The 16,738-nt window shown below is 43.0% G+C and overlaps 1 protein-coding gene across 5 annotated transcripts in view; it reads left to right on the forward strand.

Moving 5' to 3' along the window:
- Window positions 1-731: 731 nt before the first annotated feature.
- dnc (phosphodiesterase dunce) overlaps window positions 732-16,738 on the forward strand; it is a 405,280-nt gene continuing 389,273 nt past the window's right edge. For all 5 annotated transcript variants that reach the window (XM_080282056.1, XM_080282057.1, XM_080282058.1 and 2 more), the window contains exon 1: window positions 732-1,160. In XM_080282056.1, the coding sequence (XP_080138182.1) occupies window positions 952-1,160 (209 nt within the window). In that variant the 5' untranslated portion in view covers window positions 732-951. The remainder of the gene's footprint in view (window positions 1,161-16,738) is intronic.

Raw genomic sequence — 16,738 nt, forward strand, 5'->3', positions numbered from 1 at the left:
TCAGTGTTGTGATTAATAATGTTAGTTGGAAATAAGGGTTGTGATGATGCTGATGTTTCTGATGTTGATGATGATGGTGGTGTGAAAAATAGTGTGATGTGGATCGTGTGGGTGTGCAGAGCTTTGTGATAACTGCGTGGATCATAACGTGTAAAGTCCCACATCACCTCAGTATAGTGCCGAGTGGATCATATTCTGTAGTACAACTGATCGTAACTAGTGAACAGTTGTAAGTTTGGTCAACGTGGATCGTAAGAATTTGAATAGCGATGTTATTAGTGTCAGTCAAAGAAAGTGAAATAGAAGCCGAAGCTAGTAAACGTGGCTCAGATTGCAAGTGAAATAGTGTGATCTATTAGTTGTGGATCCATAGCAAGTGAAATACCAATCTTATTAATGTGGATCGTTACAGCTGAAATAGAAGTTAGATCCAGTAAGTGTGATCATAAGTTAATAGCATTTTAGTCAATCTAGTGAGTTTGAATCATTACAGGTGAATTGACCGTTTTTTCAGTAAGTGTGGAACATTGGTAAAAAAAAGAAAAGAAAAAAAGAGTAAATTGATTGATGTGAATATGTGAATTGTTTGATCAGTCTAGTGAGTGTACATAACCAGGTGAGCTTTGTGTACCTGTTGTCGTGAAAATATATCTTGTGGCTGATAGTGCGTTGTGGCCGTGGGAGGTGGGCGGGGATGAGCGGCGTGGTGGCCTGTGAGGGTGGCGGTGGGGTGGTAGGGCCATGTTGCTGGTGATGGTGTGAGATGCCATGTTGATGTTGGTATGAGATGGCCATGTGTCAGTGTGACGTGGCCATCATGTTTGTGTGAGATGGCCATGATATCCGTGTGAATTGGCCTCGTGGTCGTTGGTGTAAGATGGCCATGTTGTCGTGGGTGTGAGATGGCCGTGTTATCTGTGGCCATGATGTCGTGGGTGTGGTAAGGTGGCCATGTTGTCTGTGATGGTGTCGGTGTGGTGGGCGTGGCTGACGGCCGCCCACCACCCACTAATCCACGAAGCCCTGCCCCCCGCCGCCTCCCGTAAGACGTGCACCTTCCAGGAGGGCACGCCCACCCCGTCGCCGCAGCGTCCCCGCCGATCCTCCTCCAGGATCTGCCGCAAGTGCCGCAAGTTTAGAGACGGACCTCGACGGCACAGGTAAATGTCCACCGCTAAGATGTTGTAGTAGTAAGATAATAAGTGTCTTGTCTTTTTTATTTTTTTAAAGAATGATTAACTTTGCATATTAACGTTTTGCTTTAGAAGGCTTGAGTGATCCATGAATGTTTGAGTGGCCATTTTCACACCGTTCGATAGAGCAGTGTGGCCAGAAAGTCCCTCTAACAATAAGTGACTAAATCTAGTGACTAAAATATGTCCTTATCCATTGGGCGGTTGAGACTTCGGCAATTTTGTAATTATACCGTTATGGGCATCTCAGAGTGAAACTAATACCGCATTGTGCGTTACCATAGCAATTTCCTAGGAGGTAGCGGGACATTGTGGTCACCCTGTAATTGTGTGTTCTCCATTTCACTAAATGTGGATCCTCCCTCATTCCATCTCTCGTGGGTGAGAATTGGGTTTTGAAGGAGGTGTTTGTGTATTACATGTCCAGCAACTTGTCTAGCCATTAAGGTGTTGTTATCTTTTAAGTATTTGTGGTATAGTAGTTTGTGATGTTTAGACTTATGATACTTTATGTGTGTAGGCCTGTAGATTTATTATGGTAAGTACATCATGCCCAGTAATTTGTATAGTCATCAAGATTATTTTAAGTACATCATGTCCATGCAGTAGATTTGAAGTCATTAAGGAGACTCCTGCTTAGCCCCTGAATCAGCTGACGTATTTCATTGGCGTATTCTTGCTGCTTCCGACGATTGTTATTCGTCTCAGGAAAGGTCAGTCGAAGGAGTTAATTATGGTTTTATCAAACCTCCTACTACGAACTCTATCTCCGAAGCTGACAAAGATATGCCCAATGGTAGCCGATGTAAACTAAATCTGACGTCACCTGATTTAAGGGGTAATTATTCCAAGTCACAGCAATTTGTATATCATTAAGGAAGTACCACAGTAAGTATATCACTTTCAGGAAGTTATAGTTGAATTATAGTGAGGAGATTTACTTCAACGTTTTATGTCCAGTATTTTATATTTTAACTGAGGAGGTGCTTGCACAAATTTTACGACCTCCATTTAGTGCTGTAATCGAAGGATAGAGCAAATTACTTCCGTACTTAATAGCCAGTAATATGTAGAATAATTAACTGGAGATATTAGTGTTCATTAGCTTATGATGAGTTAGGTGTTAGAAAATGCAGTTTCATATGTGTTAACTATTTGTGTATTTTATGTGGGAATGCTTACAAAAGCCCCTGACTTGCAAACGCCTACGTATCACCTTCCTCATGCTAGATACATGCACATATTCTATCCCCACATAGTCTACATGTGTATTAATAGTCTTGAGGTAGGCTTACACACACACACACACACACACACACACACACACACACACACACACACACACACACACACACACACACACACACACACACACACACACCTTCAATCTCACTTGTGGCGTCAAGGCCCAACCACACCCCTACACCCTCACCACCACCACTCTCTCCCTCTGCCTCCTCCTTCCCCTCCCCCCTCCTCCTTCCCCTCCCCCCTCCGCCTCTCACCTGGCTCACCTGTTGGTTCCTCGCGTGTGCTTAGGGGGAGGGGGGGGGGTGTCGTTGGGTGTTGCCACGAATCGACTACTTTACCTTTATTGGATCTTTTTATATACCTTTTTTTCTCTCTCGTTGAGGAGTTAATTTTTAAGTCTTTTGGATCTGGGACATGTAGATTTAATTTTCATCGTCGGCTTTTAGTGTTACCTTTAATACTATAATTTCGGCGACATTTTTATGATCGTTACTAACGATATTGCGAACATCAAAATCATCGTCATCGGCTTCGTTGTTGTCGTCATCGTCGTTCTTACCGTGTTCTTCAACGTCGTTATCCATTTACTGTCGCGAGCATTATCCTTTTTCTGTGGGTAACTGAATAAAATCACTCGGCATTAACTAGAATAAAGCATGAAAAATGTCCCCCAGCACCGAAAGAGTTACATCCAAATACTGGGTTCAGAATCAGTATAACAACCCAACATCGCCAGTATATATGTCATAGGAAGCTGCCCAGAAGGTTCAGAGATGCTGATAATAGGGAATCCAATCCTCTGTGAGCTCAGACCATGACCCTGCCGTACCACACCCCGCCATTACCCGGGTGGAAACAGTGGAACCTCGAACGGGGGAACAGATTTCTGAGCTATGGTAGATATGGAGTCTTATTTTTCTTTTCCATCAAGGTCTTGTTTGTTAGGTTAATCTGTAGAGTTAGGGTAGGTTCGAATAGCCTGTTTAGTGTTAGATTGGGTTGGATTGAGTTAGGTTACGTTAGGATAAGTTAAATACCGGTAGATAAACTTAGGGTAGGGTAGAGCAGTAAGGTAGGGTAAGGTAAGGGAAGGTAAGGGATATTTGGATAAAGTTCCGGTAAATACAGTAAGAGCTTTCATCTTAGAAAAGGTAAAACTTAGTGTACGAGTATGAAATGGCGTATGGTACGGAAATATGGCGGTACGGAAACAGTGGGACCCGGAACTGGTGCAGCGACTAGATGTGGGAGGGAGGGGGGGTGGGGGCAAAAACGTATACTGGCTGCGGTAATGACAGGTGCTCTCGTCTGCCACACCTGTCCTGCCCCACCCCCACCCCCACCACCGCTGCCTCCCACACCCATGCTGCTCTTTCTGTTGCTGTTTTGCTTTTTCTGCCACCAATACTTACTGTCGTCAATGTTATCGTTATTACCATCATTAACAGCATCATTGGCGTTGTCACCTCTGCAGCAGTCAATATTACTGTATTATCGTTACCATTACTAGCCACCATTGTTCCCTCCCACACCCACACTGCTGTTGCTGATGCTTTGCTGTCGTTGTTGTTTCCACGTCACCACCACCACAGTGACTGAGCGTTATCCCCATCATCATCACCGAAGATAAAGTGAGTATTATCGGTGTCACCATCACCAACGCCAACAGTCAATAGTACTGTATTTTCGTTACCACCAGCATCAACACCACCGTTGCCTCCTACACCCACGCTACTCTTGCTGTTGATATTTGTTATTACTGCCACCACCACCACCACATAATCTAGATCAGTATTATTATCGTTATCATCACCTCTGATCTATTTACTTCCATTTCAGTCCCAGTCAGCATCACTACCACATTCTTTCTCGAAGCAGTTTGCTCTAATTCTACAATCTTACTAGCATTTTAGCCAACTGCCAAAGCACATTTCCACCACTACCATGAGTCAGTACCACATTCAGTCTCAGGTTAGACCTTCCACCGCTTCAGTATCACCATATACAGTTCACTTACAGATCCCCCGCCGGTAGTGGTGGTGGCCTGCTTTGAAAGTGAAAATTATTCACTAGCAAAACACACCAAATCAGTACTAGCATCAGAAACTCGGCCGGTAAAACATACAGTACACCACTATAGCATATCTCCATCACTGCTGCCCACTACATTCTCACTACCACATTAATTTTCCCAGTAGACGTCTACTCCCACCGTCCCTACCATCAGTCACTGTAACTACGACAGTTACCAGTTCGCTTTACTTTCACTACTAATAGTCACTCTCAGTCCCTTCACTACGTATGGTCTCCCCTAAACTGAATAAAGTCGTCTGGCAGGAGTGAATGTAATTAACAAGGGTCTATTAGAGACTGCCTTTAGCCTACGAGAGGTCTGCCCAAGAGATGATCATTACCGACACAGCTGTCATATCCACCTTTTTTTTTTTTTTTTTTTTTTTTTTTTTTTAAATAGCCAGTATCACATCTACCATCACCACTGCCACCCACCATAATCCAGGCTGCCGGTATTTCCCCTACCATTGAGCCATGCCGTCGCCGCCACCACCATCACCGTAGTCAGTATTACCATCGATTTCCACCACCGTCATAGTTAAACCGCCCCCACAATCATTATCACAACCAACTTCCTCCACCACAGCCACTTCACCACTACAGTCAGCTTCCCAACCTTCCCAACCATAAGCCGCCACCATCACCATCGCCACAAACAGTATCACCACTTACCATCACCACCACCACCACCATCACTACAGTCATTATACCACCTACCTTCACCTCCATTAACCCACCACTACGATCACCACCACCCCAATCAATACCACCCTGCTTGCACCCCCCATCAAAGCTAAACCACCACCACTGCCCCAGTCAGTCTCATTACCACAATCTCTACCGACTACGACTACCGCCACAGCTACCACCATCCCCAAAATCAATATCCCTACTGCCACCTACCACCTCAACAGAAACCCCCACACTTAACCATTTCAGTACGGTGACGCTTTTCTCCACTAACCCCTTCAGTACCGTGACGCCGTTCTCGTTTTTATTTATTTATTTATTTTTTTTACTAAGCCTAGACAACTTTTAGCAGCTCAAGAAAGATTTTTGTTACTGAAGCACGAGGAAAACACAGACGCTTTAACTGTATTTTTATCTTCAATACGATGACGTACTTTTGTAATTCTTTCTTGCTTCTGCTTCTAGACTATATTATTTCTCACACTGAAGGAGTTTATGTAGGCTAGATCCAATCGCTCCATTATAAGGGTCTCCCCCTAGCGGATTAAAATCATCAGAATGGAAAGAAAAATAAAAACTGCTTTACCTAATTGAAGGTGTTAGAAGGATAAAACCACCTCCATCCATACAGCCAACAACTACCATCATAACCATAACCACGGCCCACATAATTTTCTGCCATCATCATCATTAACAACAATTAATTATCATTCATACCCCCATTATTGTGGTGTGAGTCGGTTAATCAATGGCAGATACTCGTCACTCGTACTGTCACTTATCAGTATCCTCACTGTCAGTTAAGCATCACTCACAGTATCATTAATGTAGTTTTCACTCTCAACATCATCATCACACTCAAATCGTCAGTAATCATTTCACCAGCATCAGTAAGGCAACAAAACAGCCATCCTTATAATCACCGCCACTTTAACCACAGTTACCAACATTACAGCTCAGTGTAGGCACATCACCACATCACTGCCATTAGTAACAAGACAGTAAGACCAAGAAAACAGCAACAATAACAGCAACAAACTACAGTATCAGGAGCAACAAACTACGGTAACAACAACAAAATGCAACAAGAATAGCAACAGACGATAAAAAAACACGACAAACATTAAGAACAAAAAACAGTGCAGTAAAACATCATACAACAATACCAACAACGAACTGTGCGGTTAGGTGAACAGCTACAACAAGCCCAGCCACAACAACAACAACCAGTGCCACAACAGTAGTGCAGTAAGAACAACAAACACTGCAACAAGTACAACACCACGATCACCACCAAACAGCGCCAATGTCACACACTCCCAGCAGAGCCAACTTTCCTCTGGCCCCTCACAGTTGTTCCATTATCCCCCGCCAACTTTTCACACCAGGCCCCTTTCTTGCCCGCTGCAAAGTTGGCGATCCATCAACGATACAACGGCCGCCGCACACAAGAATCCTGCAACCAACTCCTCCTCCTTTGTCGTCTGTTTTTACTTTTTGGCAAGTCCACAGAAAATGCACTTAAGTCTTCTCTCTCCCGAGCTCGTATTTTTTGGTCAAGTATATAATTCTGTCCACCAGTCTTTGTGGTGCGTTAGTATTTTTCATTAAAGTGTGGAATTCTATCCACGGCCGCCCCACACAGGAATGCTCCAACCGACTCCTCCTTTGTTGTCATGTCCAGCTCTTTGTGGCGTAAATGCACAGAAAATACACTTAGGCCTTGTTGTTACATTGCTCTTTTTCAGTCAGTCACAAGTGTGTAATTTTATCTCCGACCGAGGCATAAAATGAAAGTATTTTGTCGATTTTTTTTTTTTAGTAATTCCACTCAAAATTCACCAGCTCTTTTTCTTTTAAGTACAGTAATTCCAAAGTGTGTAAGTCTGTCTGCGGTTGACCACCACAAAATGCATCACTGGTAACCTTATTTTTTTTTATCGAGCATTTTTATTTGGCAATAATTTCAGAGTATATATGAAACTCAATCTACGAGCAGTCACAGAAAATAAAAACTCCTTTGGCGTGCTCAATTTTTTTACTTTTTAAATTTTTTGTAATCTTTGTAATCCTATCAACGCCCGACCCACACAAAATATACCCACTTCCTTGTAATTCATTAATATTTTCTGTATAGCCGGAGTCTGTAATTCTGCCTCGTTGCCGTGTTGAACGGTCAAAGTTTTTCCTCTGATTAACTGTGAGAGAATGCAAGTAATTTTCTGCATGAGTAACTTTGCCTGGAGCACATCTTTTTTGTAAATTTCACATTGCCGGATTTATTAGTTATCAAGTTTTCTCACGTCGTCACATTAACTCCTTCAGCTCGACGATGCTTCTTTGTATTTTAACATGACTACCATCAGACGATTGTACTCAGCATAGGAGAGAGCCCGTGCGTTTATGGGTTAGCTTTGGCGATTTCGTGACGTTAATTCCGCAGCGATTTATTCTGCACTGTGTATCTCAGCATCCTTTTGTATATTATTGAAGCAAACCACGTCGATAGTAAAGCGATGTAAATAACAAGGAAGAGAATGTTAAGATGTACTGTGCAAAATAAATCGCCAAGGAAGGGGTGCTACCAAGTTTCTTGTGTGATTTACTTTATCGGCCACAGACTTTCACGGCACTTACTGTCTTCGTGCTCATTTCCGTGACGACCACAGGAATTTTGGAGAGGAAATTCATTATGTGTTCGTAGCTAGAACTTAAATAGGAACCAGGATTGTAAAGAGACGGTTGCATGTCTTGGCTTGAAGATAATATTTGCTGCCTTCCCATTCTGTTACATACACATTCCCAGTTTCAGACGACGTTAGCTTAGGTAGATGTGGAGCACCCTATCCAGTTTTTTTCACTTATTTTTTCCCCTCGCTGCCAGTCCTCCTCCACGCTCTGTCAACCATACGGTATTTCCCAGCCACACCGTCAGCCCTGTAGGCAGCCGTAAACATGCTGGCTCACATTAACAATAGCCTGAACAGCACATAGGCCTGCAATACACGCTGTTATTGGTTGCGGATGGCAGTTTAGAAGCAACGTAGGTCAGAGTCAAGTCACTGTGCGTCGATAGCCTTCCTTACCCACCGTTACCATAGCACACATTAACCATAACACACCACTCTAATAATACACACAACTCCAACAATACACAAGTACCATAACACACCAAAGTAACAGTACAGTAATACCCTGAGAAAGACACAGCTCTGATAATACACATATTTTAGCACACCACGCTAACAACATAGTAATCAAGCAGCATATCGGTATAGAACACCACTCATACCTGTCATACCATACCCTTGTTATACCACATCCATGTCATCCCATATTGTCATTCCACTTTGCTACCCTGCCATAGATCTACTATAACATACCATTTATAGTACTGGTACTCCATCACATCCCTTTTGTTGTAGCATACGTTTAACATACCTCCCTCTAACAAAACACATTCCCTCCACAAACCCCGCTCTAATAAAACACCATTACCATAACACACATACTCTGCATTTCACCCCAGTGACACAAAAAGCTAAACGTCCCGCGATTACAGTGAAAAAAGTCAAAACTGGTTCCATCCGCCATACGCACACACACGGCCCCCCCATCAGTTTATCTCACACATGGACCCATTAACCTCGCTTCAACGTCATAACTCAGAAGGGGCCACAATGAAAACACTGGGGCATTTTCCACACACACACACACACACACACACACACACACACACACACACACACACAAAATCACGTTCCAACTGCCCTCATCACAGTATTTAACCTCAATCGCATCCACAGTCTTTCCACCATCATATCAAAACTGTTTACACTGTGTTCATGATGTTTCTCATCACAATATCCGACTCATAGAACTCTTCCCTAGTTGCACACACACACACACACACACACACACACACACACACACACACACACACACACACACACACACACTCTCTCTCTCTCTCTCTCTCTCTCTCTCTCTCTCTCTCTCTCTCTCTCTCTCTCTCTCCTCCACATCTTCCTCGCTACATCATCATAGTATTTCATTCACCACCACAGCCTGCAGCATCCTTTCACAACATATCAACATTCACCACCACAACCACATAGAGATTCACCGCACCAGCACCACAACAGTTAGATGCCTACCACGCCCTAGCACAAGCAGCACTGCATTGTTGCTTCCACACCACATAAATTGCTTACCACATCCCCTCAAGCTCCACTTCTGCCACCACCACCACTCTCTCACACATCCTGCACCACCACATCTCAACACCCTCTCGTTACTACCAGCAACACCATCACCATACTCTAACAAGGCAGTTCACCTTAGTATGTCACCCCTGTAATTTCTTAACACCCTATCACCACACAGCCACACCATTTATCACCTGAATTTCTTTACCCTATCACACCTACCAAAATCCTCTCAACACACAGTCACACCATACACCACCAAAACATTTCCAATCTCGACATCATGCCTGCAGTCAGAAGTGTTGTGTGTCCCCTCTGGTCAGCTTTAATTCCCCACACGTCCACCACCATACTACCATTCACCACACACAGCCACAGCTTCACCACACACACACACAGCCACAGCTTCACCACACACACACACACACACACACACACACACACACACACACACACACACACACACACACACACACACACACACACACACACACACACACACACACACACACACACACACACACACACACAGCCACAGCTTCACCACACACACACACAACCACAGCATCACCACACACACAACCACAGCTTCACCACACACACAACCACAACTTCACCACACACACAACCACAGCATCACCACACACACAGCCACAGCTTCACCACACACACAGCCACAGCTTCACCACACACACAACCACAGCATCACCACACACAATCATAGCATTCATCACGATACACAAGTACAACATTCACTATAACACTGTCAAACAAGCACAGCATTCTACACCACGCAGCTCCAGATTGACCAAGACATTACAACACATTCACGACGTACACTGCCACACAACCACACCATCCACCACCACATTCACAAACCACAACCATACAACCGAACCATCTTCCACCGTATTCACCACCACAACCACATCACCCAGCCCCACACAGCAACAGAATTCACCATCACACAACAACAAAACTCACAACCACCACCACCACCGACCAAACCGCAAAATTCACTACCACACAACCTCTCATTCCCAACCCCACACTCACCCCACCGCAACCGCAGCATTAGCCACGCACAAAGTCCCCGCGTTTCAGAGTGGTAGTGCCTCTCCTCTTGCCACCTTTAATCTCCAGCTGCATATGTATGAAGGTCCAGCCATAAAATAAGACAAGGGGACTCGCTGCCTGTGGACGAGATGGAAATAAAATAGGTGCTCTGGTTTCGAGGGGTAGCGAAAGATTGGATGAAGGCTGATATTTAAAACAGTGAGAGGCTGTGGGAGCAAAGACAAAATGCAGAGAGAGAGAGAGAGGTGGCTTAAGAAACAGTAAACCAATTATCATGGGCTAACTGGGTGAAAATTGAAATAAAGATTCAAGGGAGAGCGAGACAGATTGAATGTATTATTTCAAGGTATAAGAGAAAGTAGACCCAGAAAAATAGAAAGAAAGCTGGAATTAGGCGGCCGCTACATTAACTGAAACTAAGTGGAATTTGTAGACAGTGAAGTGAAGGAGTCAACAAATAACTAGCATCCAGACACAGCGAGAAAGCTTGGAGGTAATTTTTAGTGCAGTGGGATAATGCAGTCGCAAAGAAGTAGAAGAAAGTTAGAGGAATTGGGTTAGGCCGCGTTAAGTTCAATTGAGGCTGAGTGAAACTGGAGACAGTGCCACCTCAGAAAGTTTGCGGCTCCTGTGTGTTTTATACGGCCTTTATATTTACTTTTCGCTTACAGTAATTTGTGATTTGGCAGAAAACGAGGAGGCATCTAGAAGAATGCGGGCACCAGAGATGGAGTAAAATTAGACATGTATATAACACACACACACACACACACACACACACGTTATGTGTGGGTGTGTGTGTAAAGAATAAAAGTTCTTTCATAATAATTTGGGTTTTTTAATGCAATACTCATTTAATAGTACCTCTCAAGGATATTAATTTTAATAATGGCGTTTTTTTTCAACGGTGTAATTATACAGCCCGAGGAATGGTACCCACTTTCTGAATTAAACACAATTTCAGTTTGTGAGTGTGCTTAATCTTTATATTTCCATATTCATTTTGCCTTTCCCCTCGCAGAGAGCATATTCACTTAGTGGACGAGGTCAGACTCCAACTTTTTGTCCTCCTTTGTTACTTTTCTGGAAAGAGATTTAAAGGTCCTCCATTCTGTGTGTGGGTGGGGAGGGGGAGGGAGGTTAATACTCTCGTGCCCCACTCTGTATTGTGTTCTAAAGGACCTTGTTGTATATACATATGGTATATATCAGTATGCTCAAACAAATTCCATGTAACTACATACAACAGCACACTGTACAGTTTAATACATGTATTACTGTATATAAGATTATTAATTAGTCCACTTTAAAATTATTGACCAGTCACATGTACAGTATATTGTAATCTAATATAATACATTAATAGGCTCGGGAAGATGACTACCTAAGTATCATCTTCCTTTTGAGATATTGTACAACTACTATTTTTATATGTACAGTATTGTGTATCTCAATAAATGTATCAAATTCAAATTCAAATTCAAAGGACCTTGAGTGGCGGGGCAGCATGTCTTGGCCGAGAAGATTTCATATATACTGTATATATATACCTGTAAAATATATATATATATATATATATATATATATATATATATCGACTTTACGTCTTTTCAAATACCAGAGCACTTCCTCAACAACATTAAGGAAGGTTCTGCTCTGTTGGATGCGTGCCGGGAGCGTCTCTTCGCCGAAAAAAAGGGTAGTAATAAGTAGATTACAGTCTCTGAGAGGAAGCAAAAACCACTGAGGGATAGCCTACGGCTACGGCACGATGTCCTGTGTGGGAGAGTAGTGGATGTTACAAAAAGAAATATATTCCCTATAATTCTGTATTGTATTCTGATTGCCACCAAGCGATTTTGTTCAACATAGGAATGACCACAAGTGCGTAAAGAGTTCATGTATTCAGTGATAGGCTCGTTGTGTGTGTGTGTGTGTGTGTGTGTGTGTGTGTGTGTGTGTGTGTGTGTGTGTGTGTGTGTGTGTGTGTGTGTGTGCACGCTCGCAAATGTGCTTTTACCTGAATGATGGAAACGGAAAAGCATTTGATAGAGTATGTGCCATTACTGTTGAAATTGTGTGTGTGTGTGTGTGTGTGTGTGTGTGTGTGTGTGTGTGTGTGTGTTTTATGAGAAAGGGCGCTTGCTAGTCTTAATGGAGAAACATTTAATGGTTTTGTGTGTGTGTGTGGTTTATGAGGAAGGGCGGTTGCTAGACGTAATTGAGAAAGCTTTAATGGTTTTGTGTGTGTGTGTGTGTGTGTGTGTGTGTGTGTGTGTGTGTTTTGTCTGGGCATTGCAAGTGCTTGCCACATTATATGAAACTATGCAAGCTTCTGTCAGTCATGTGCCTTGTCCGACTGGCAGAGTTATGAGCACATTCCTTTGTCTGTACTTACATTAGAGAGAGAGAGAGAGAGAGATTTCCGGATGTGTTCTTGTGTGCGTGCGATTTTTGTTCTGTTTTTATAAGCAGGTATTCTAAAAAAGCTAAGTATGTTGTTTTTGTTGTTTGTGTGTGTGTGTGTGTGTGTGTGTGTGTGTGTGTGTGTGTGTGTGTGTGTTTCTGAAACAATTTAGTAGGAAGTCATGAATTAGGTTCACTAATATTCATGTATGTGTGAAGGCTAGTATGTGTTTGTGAGTGTTCGTCTTACGAGCAAATTACATTCGGAGGAACTGCTGCGTTTTAGTCAGGAGGCTCATCAGTTTTCAGTTTGCGAGGCCGCAGGAGGAGTGAAGGGCTCACCAACGTTTCTTTGTATCAATATTTATCCTTCTGTAGTTCTGTTAGTCTATAATTTCGTGTATTCCTTGTGTCAGCGTATATTCTGCTCAAAGACAGACACTGTATTTGAACTGGACTTTGATTTTGTGCTAAGTAGTATCGTGATGTTTTTAGCAGAAGCCGTATCTCTCCGTTTGTACTTCTCGTCCTCGCATGACATTCACTCGCTGTTACCCATTTGGCTGATACAGATGCACCCTAGGACCCAAAGTATTTCGTATATTCCATTGGATTATAAACTACTCACAGATATACACAGAAGACTTCTGAAAGAGGCCCATTTAACTAAAGCAGTGGCTCCAGTGCTAAATGTTCTTTGAATATATTCTGGCGTCCTTTGCGATGGTCGACTCTGGTATTACAAATGCTTTATACTTAAATTTTTGTTTTTCACACACCCACACCCTCTTCAAAGCCCACAACCGACTGCTGAAATCACTATCATGGGCAAATTCTTCCACTTGTCCTGAAAGGTATACTGCAGAATGCAACCTTTTCTTATTGATACATTTGCTCTCCGGACCATTTTGTTCAGCTTCGAAGTACCGCCTGGTTGTAACAGAGTTAACGGAGGCTGTATGTAACATCTCCATTTCGAAATTCCGCCGGACCTAAACAAAGCCGTCTGGTGGTGGCAGTAATTGAAATGTGTCATGGGAGTGAAGTGGTGAGGCCTTGGAAAACGGGACGCCGACGCCACACCTAATTTGAATGAAATCGTCTGACTGTAGGAAGAGTGAAATAGGAGAGATATCTCGTCCTGCCATATTTATTCAGTTTGATGTTATATATATTTACACATGAACAGTTTATGCAACCGGATTTTCCAGCCAGTCTTTTTCTTTGGTGTAGGTTAAGGATTGGGAATGCCATTTTTATTCATTCTTTTATATTTACACATTTGCTTTGTATTCACCTACGTTTTCTAACTGTATTCTCTCTCTCTCCCTTGCAGGTAAGACTTGATTTCCGATTGGTTGGTTAAAATGGAAGTGCAGTGACGAGCGTTGAAAGGCCTCAGAGTGGGGATTTGGGCGGTATGTAAGTCAGTATCATTTCCTTGACGCTAAATGGCCGTACGTTAAGGTATATGAGTAAGAGCCTGAGTTTTATGTTCGGATCAGGTCTGACATGTTTGATGGATCGCTCGTCAGTTCATTACCCATCAACAGATATGATCACTTTTGAGGGATATTTGGAAGTCGGGAGAAATTCGAGGTTTTAAAGATTTTTTCTCTCTGTGGTGCGGTATTAGGCTGCACATTATGCAAAGCTGCGTTATTTTTTTTTTTTTTAACAACTTCTTGGGTCATAAATCTGTCTCCCAGACTGAATGTTAACGTTTGATGTTTGCCTGAATAAATTAGAAGACGTCATCTTACTGATTATAGAGAATATCTCGGGCCTCGTCAGCTTGCAGAGTCTTTCTTAAAGTGAATAAGATCGACAAGTGTTAACTAGAATAGAATACAAACTATCGTACTGAAAATGCTAAGTCAAACGTGCATGTGTGTGGATTTTAAATACTTTTCTTTACCTCTGTTTCCGCTCCCCTTACTTTCCCCCATACCTCCTCTCCCCTTTCTACTCCCTCCATCCCTCCCTCCTCACACACACACAAATACACTCAACTTGCACTCTCCGGTGTGGGTGTGTGTATTCAGGTATGTCCTCGTAAACATGTCCGCGGTCCGCTGTAGGTGCGCCATCTGTTAACGCCCCACCCAACCTTGCCGTGTCAACAAACAGGACGCCGTGTTTACCTTCGTCAGGCAACATCGCCTTCCCTTGGGTCCCATTGGGGTTGGGTGCTGGCATTGTGGGGTGTGGGTGGGTGGTATGTCTGTACTGCTACTATTTTCCGCTTCAGCGTCCGTCTGTCTCGTATTTACCGTACCCTCCTCTTAACCCCGTATAACTTAGCGCTTAGCCTGCGGACACTAAGGGTTAGGGGTGCGGGTGTTGGTGTGAGGTGTAGGAGGGTGATATAACCTGTGTGGTGTGGGTGTGGGTGTAAGGTGTAGGAGGGTGGTATATCTGTGTGGGAGCTAACGGTTGGGTTGTGGGTGTAGGGTGTGGGTATGTAGTATAGCTGTGTGAGGATTTGTGTGTTTGGGGGGTCTAAGGGTGGTTTGGAGAATCTGCCGATGATTTAGGTATCCTGTGGGAGGAAGGATTGTTGTATATTGGATTTTTAGGATTTCTGAGTCGATTTAGGGTGTTTGTAAGTGACTTTAGTACTTTAAGGATGTCCATGGTACCTTGAGATTTCTGATAAAAGCATAATAAAAGTGTAGATGCTTTATACTGTTTGAGTTGGGCTTAGAGTGTTTGTGAATGCCTTGGGATGTCTCAGTAGTCTAAATGCGTCCAAGAAGGGTTAGAGTATTTGTTGATGTCGTGGGGAGTGTCTGGATAGTATTAGGCCGCTAAAATGTTTGTGGGTGCCCTCAAGTCTGTGGATGATACAGGATGCTTTAGGGGTCATAGGATGTTGTAGAGTTATTTGAGATGTTTGGCGTGGCGCACCGAGTCTGAGGGAGGCTTTGTTTCTCAGAGTGGGTTTGGGTGTCTGATTGCCTTGAGTGTCTGAGGGTGGCTTTTTCTTATCACATGGTGGCTTGGTATGTTTGTGAGTGGCTTTTGTGTGTCTGAAAGTGTCTTGGGTGTCAGAGTATGGCGTTGGGTTTCTTATGTGAGAGGATGGCTTTGGGTGTCTTAGGGTGTCTGTGGGTGGGTTTGGGTGCCTGGAAGTGGCTTGGGTATCTGTGGGTTGAAGGCTTTGTACATGAGTTGGAGTTATTATTTGGTATGTAAAGGCCATTCTGTATGTTTGAACCATTGAATGATACGTGAACTAATTTTCTGTGGCCAGAACGTGACTTACAAGGATGATATGGAAATTATAGTTAAAACTGATCAAAAACCTTAATAAGAGTATAATTGAGTTTGAAGTTGGGCAAATAGATCCCTAGGATTTATTCTATAATTTTTGTGTATTGGAACTTTCAGATTAATACAGTTACTTTATGCTTTAGTGGGGCTTTAATTGGGCTATGGAATTCACTTACGGTGTCTGCATTTACAACGAAAAATTAATTCTCTGTAATGATCAGATGATGAGAAATGTAATATTCAGCAGCAGAAATTTGCCTTACGAGAACAGATAAAGGATTTTACATTAACCGTAAACGCAGAGGATTCAAGGAGATTTAATCAAAGTGTTGAAGTGAATAAAGTTATGTAATACGTTTGTATAGCTCAGCATTGTAAGTGGGAGGATACTGCTTAAATACGCGTTGTGAATATAGAGAAATCCGCGTTAGTAGGAAGAGAAGACAAAAGTTTGTTAGAAATAAACTATTTAGTGGTAACAGTTACCGAGCCATGTATTTGGTGTGCGTTCAGTAGAGAGTTTCAAGATTACTGTAAAAACATACGACTCGAATTGGCAGGATG

The sequence above is a fragment of the Coenobita brevimanus genome, chromosome 92 (assembly GCF_032717465.1).
Source record: "Coenobita brevimanus isolate Jiangsu-jjx chromosome 92, ASM3271746v2, whole genome shotgun sequence".
In the NCBI taxonomy this organism is placed as follows: Eukaryota; Metazoa; Arthropoda; class Malacostraca; order Decapoda; family Coenobitidae; genus Coenobita; species Coenobita brevimanus.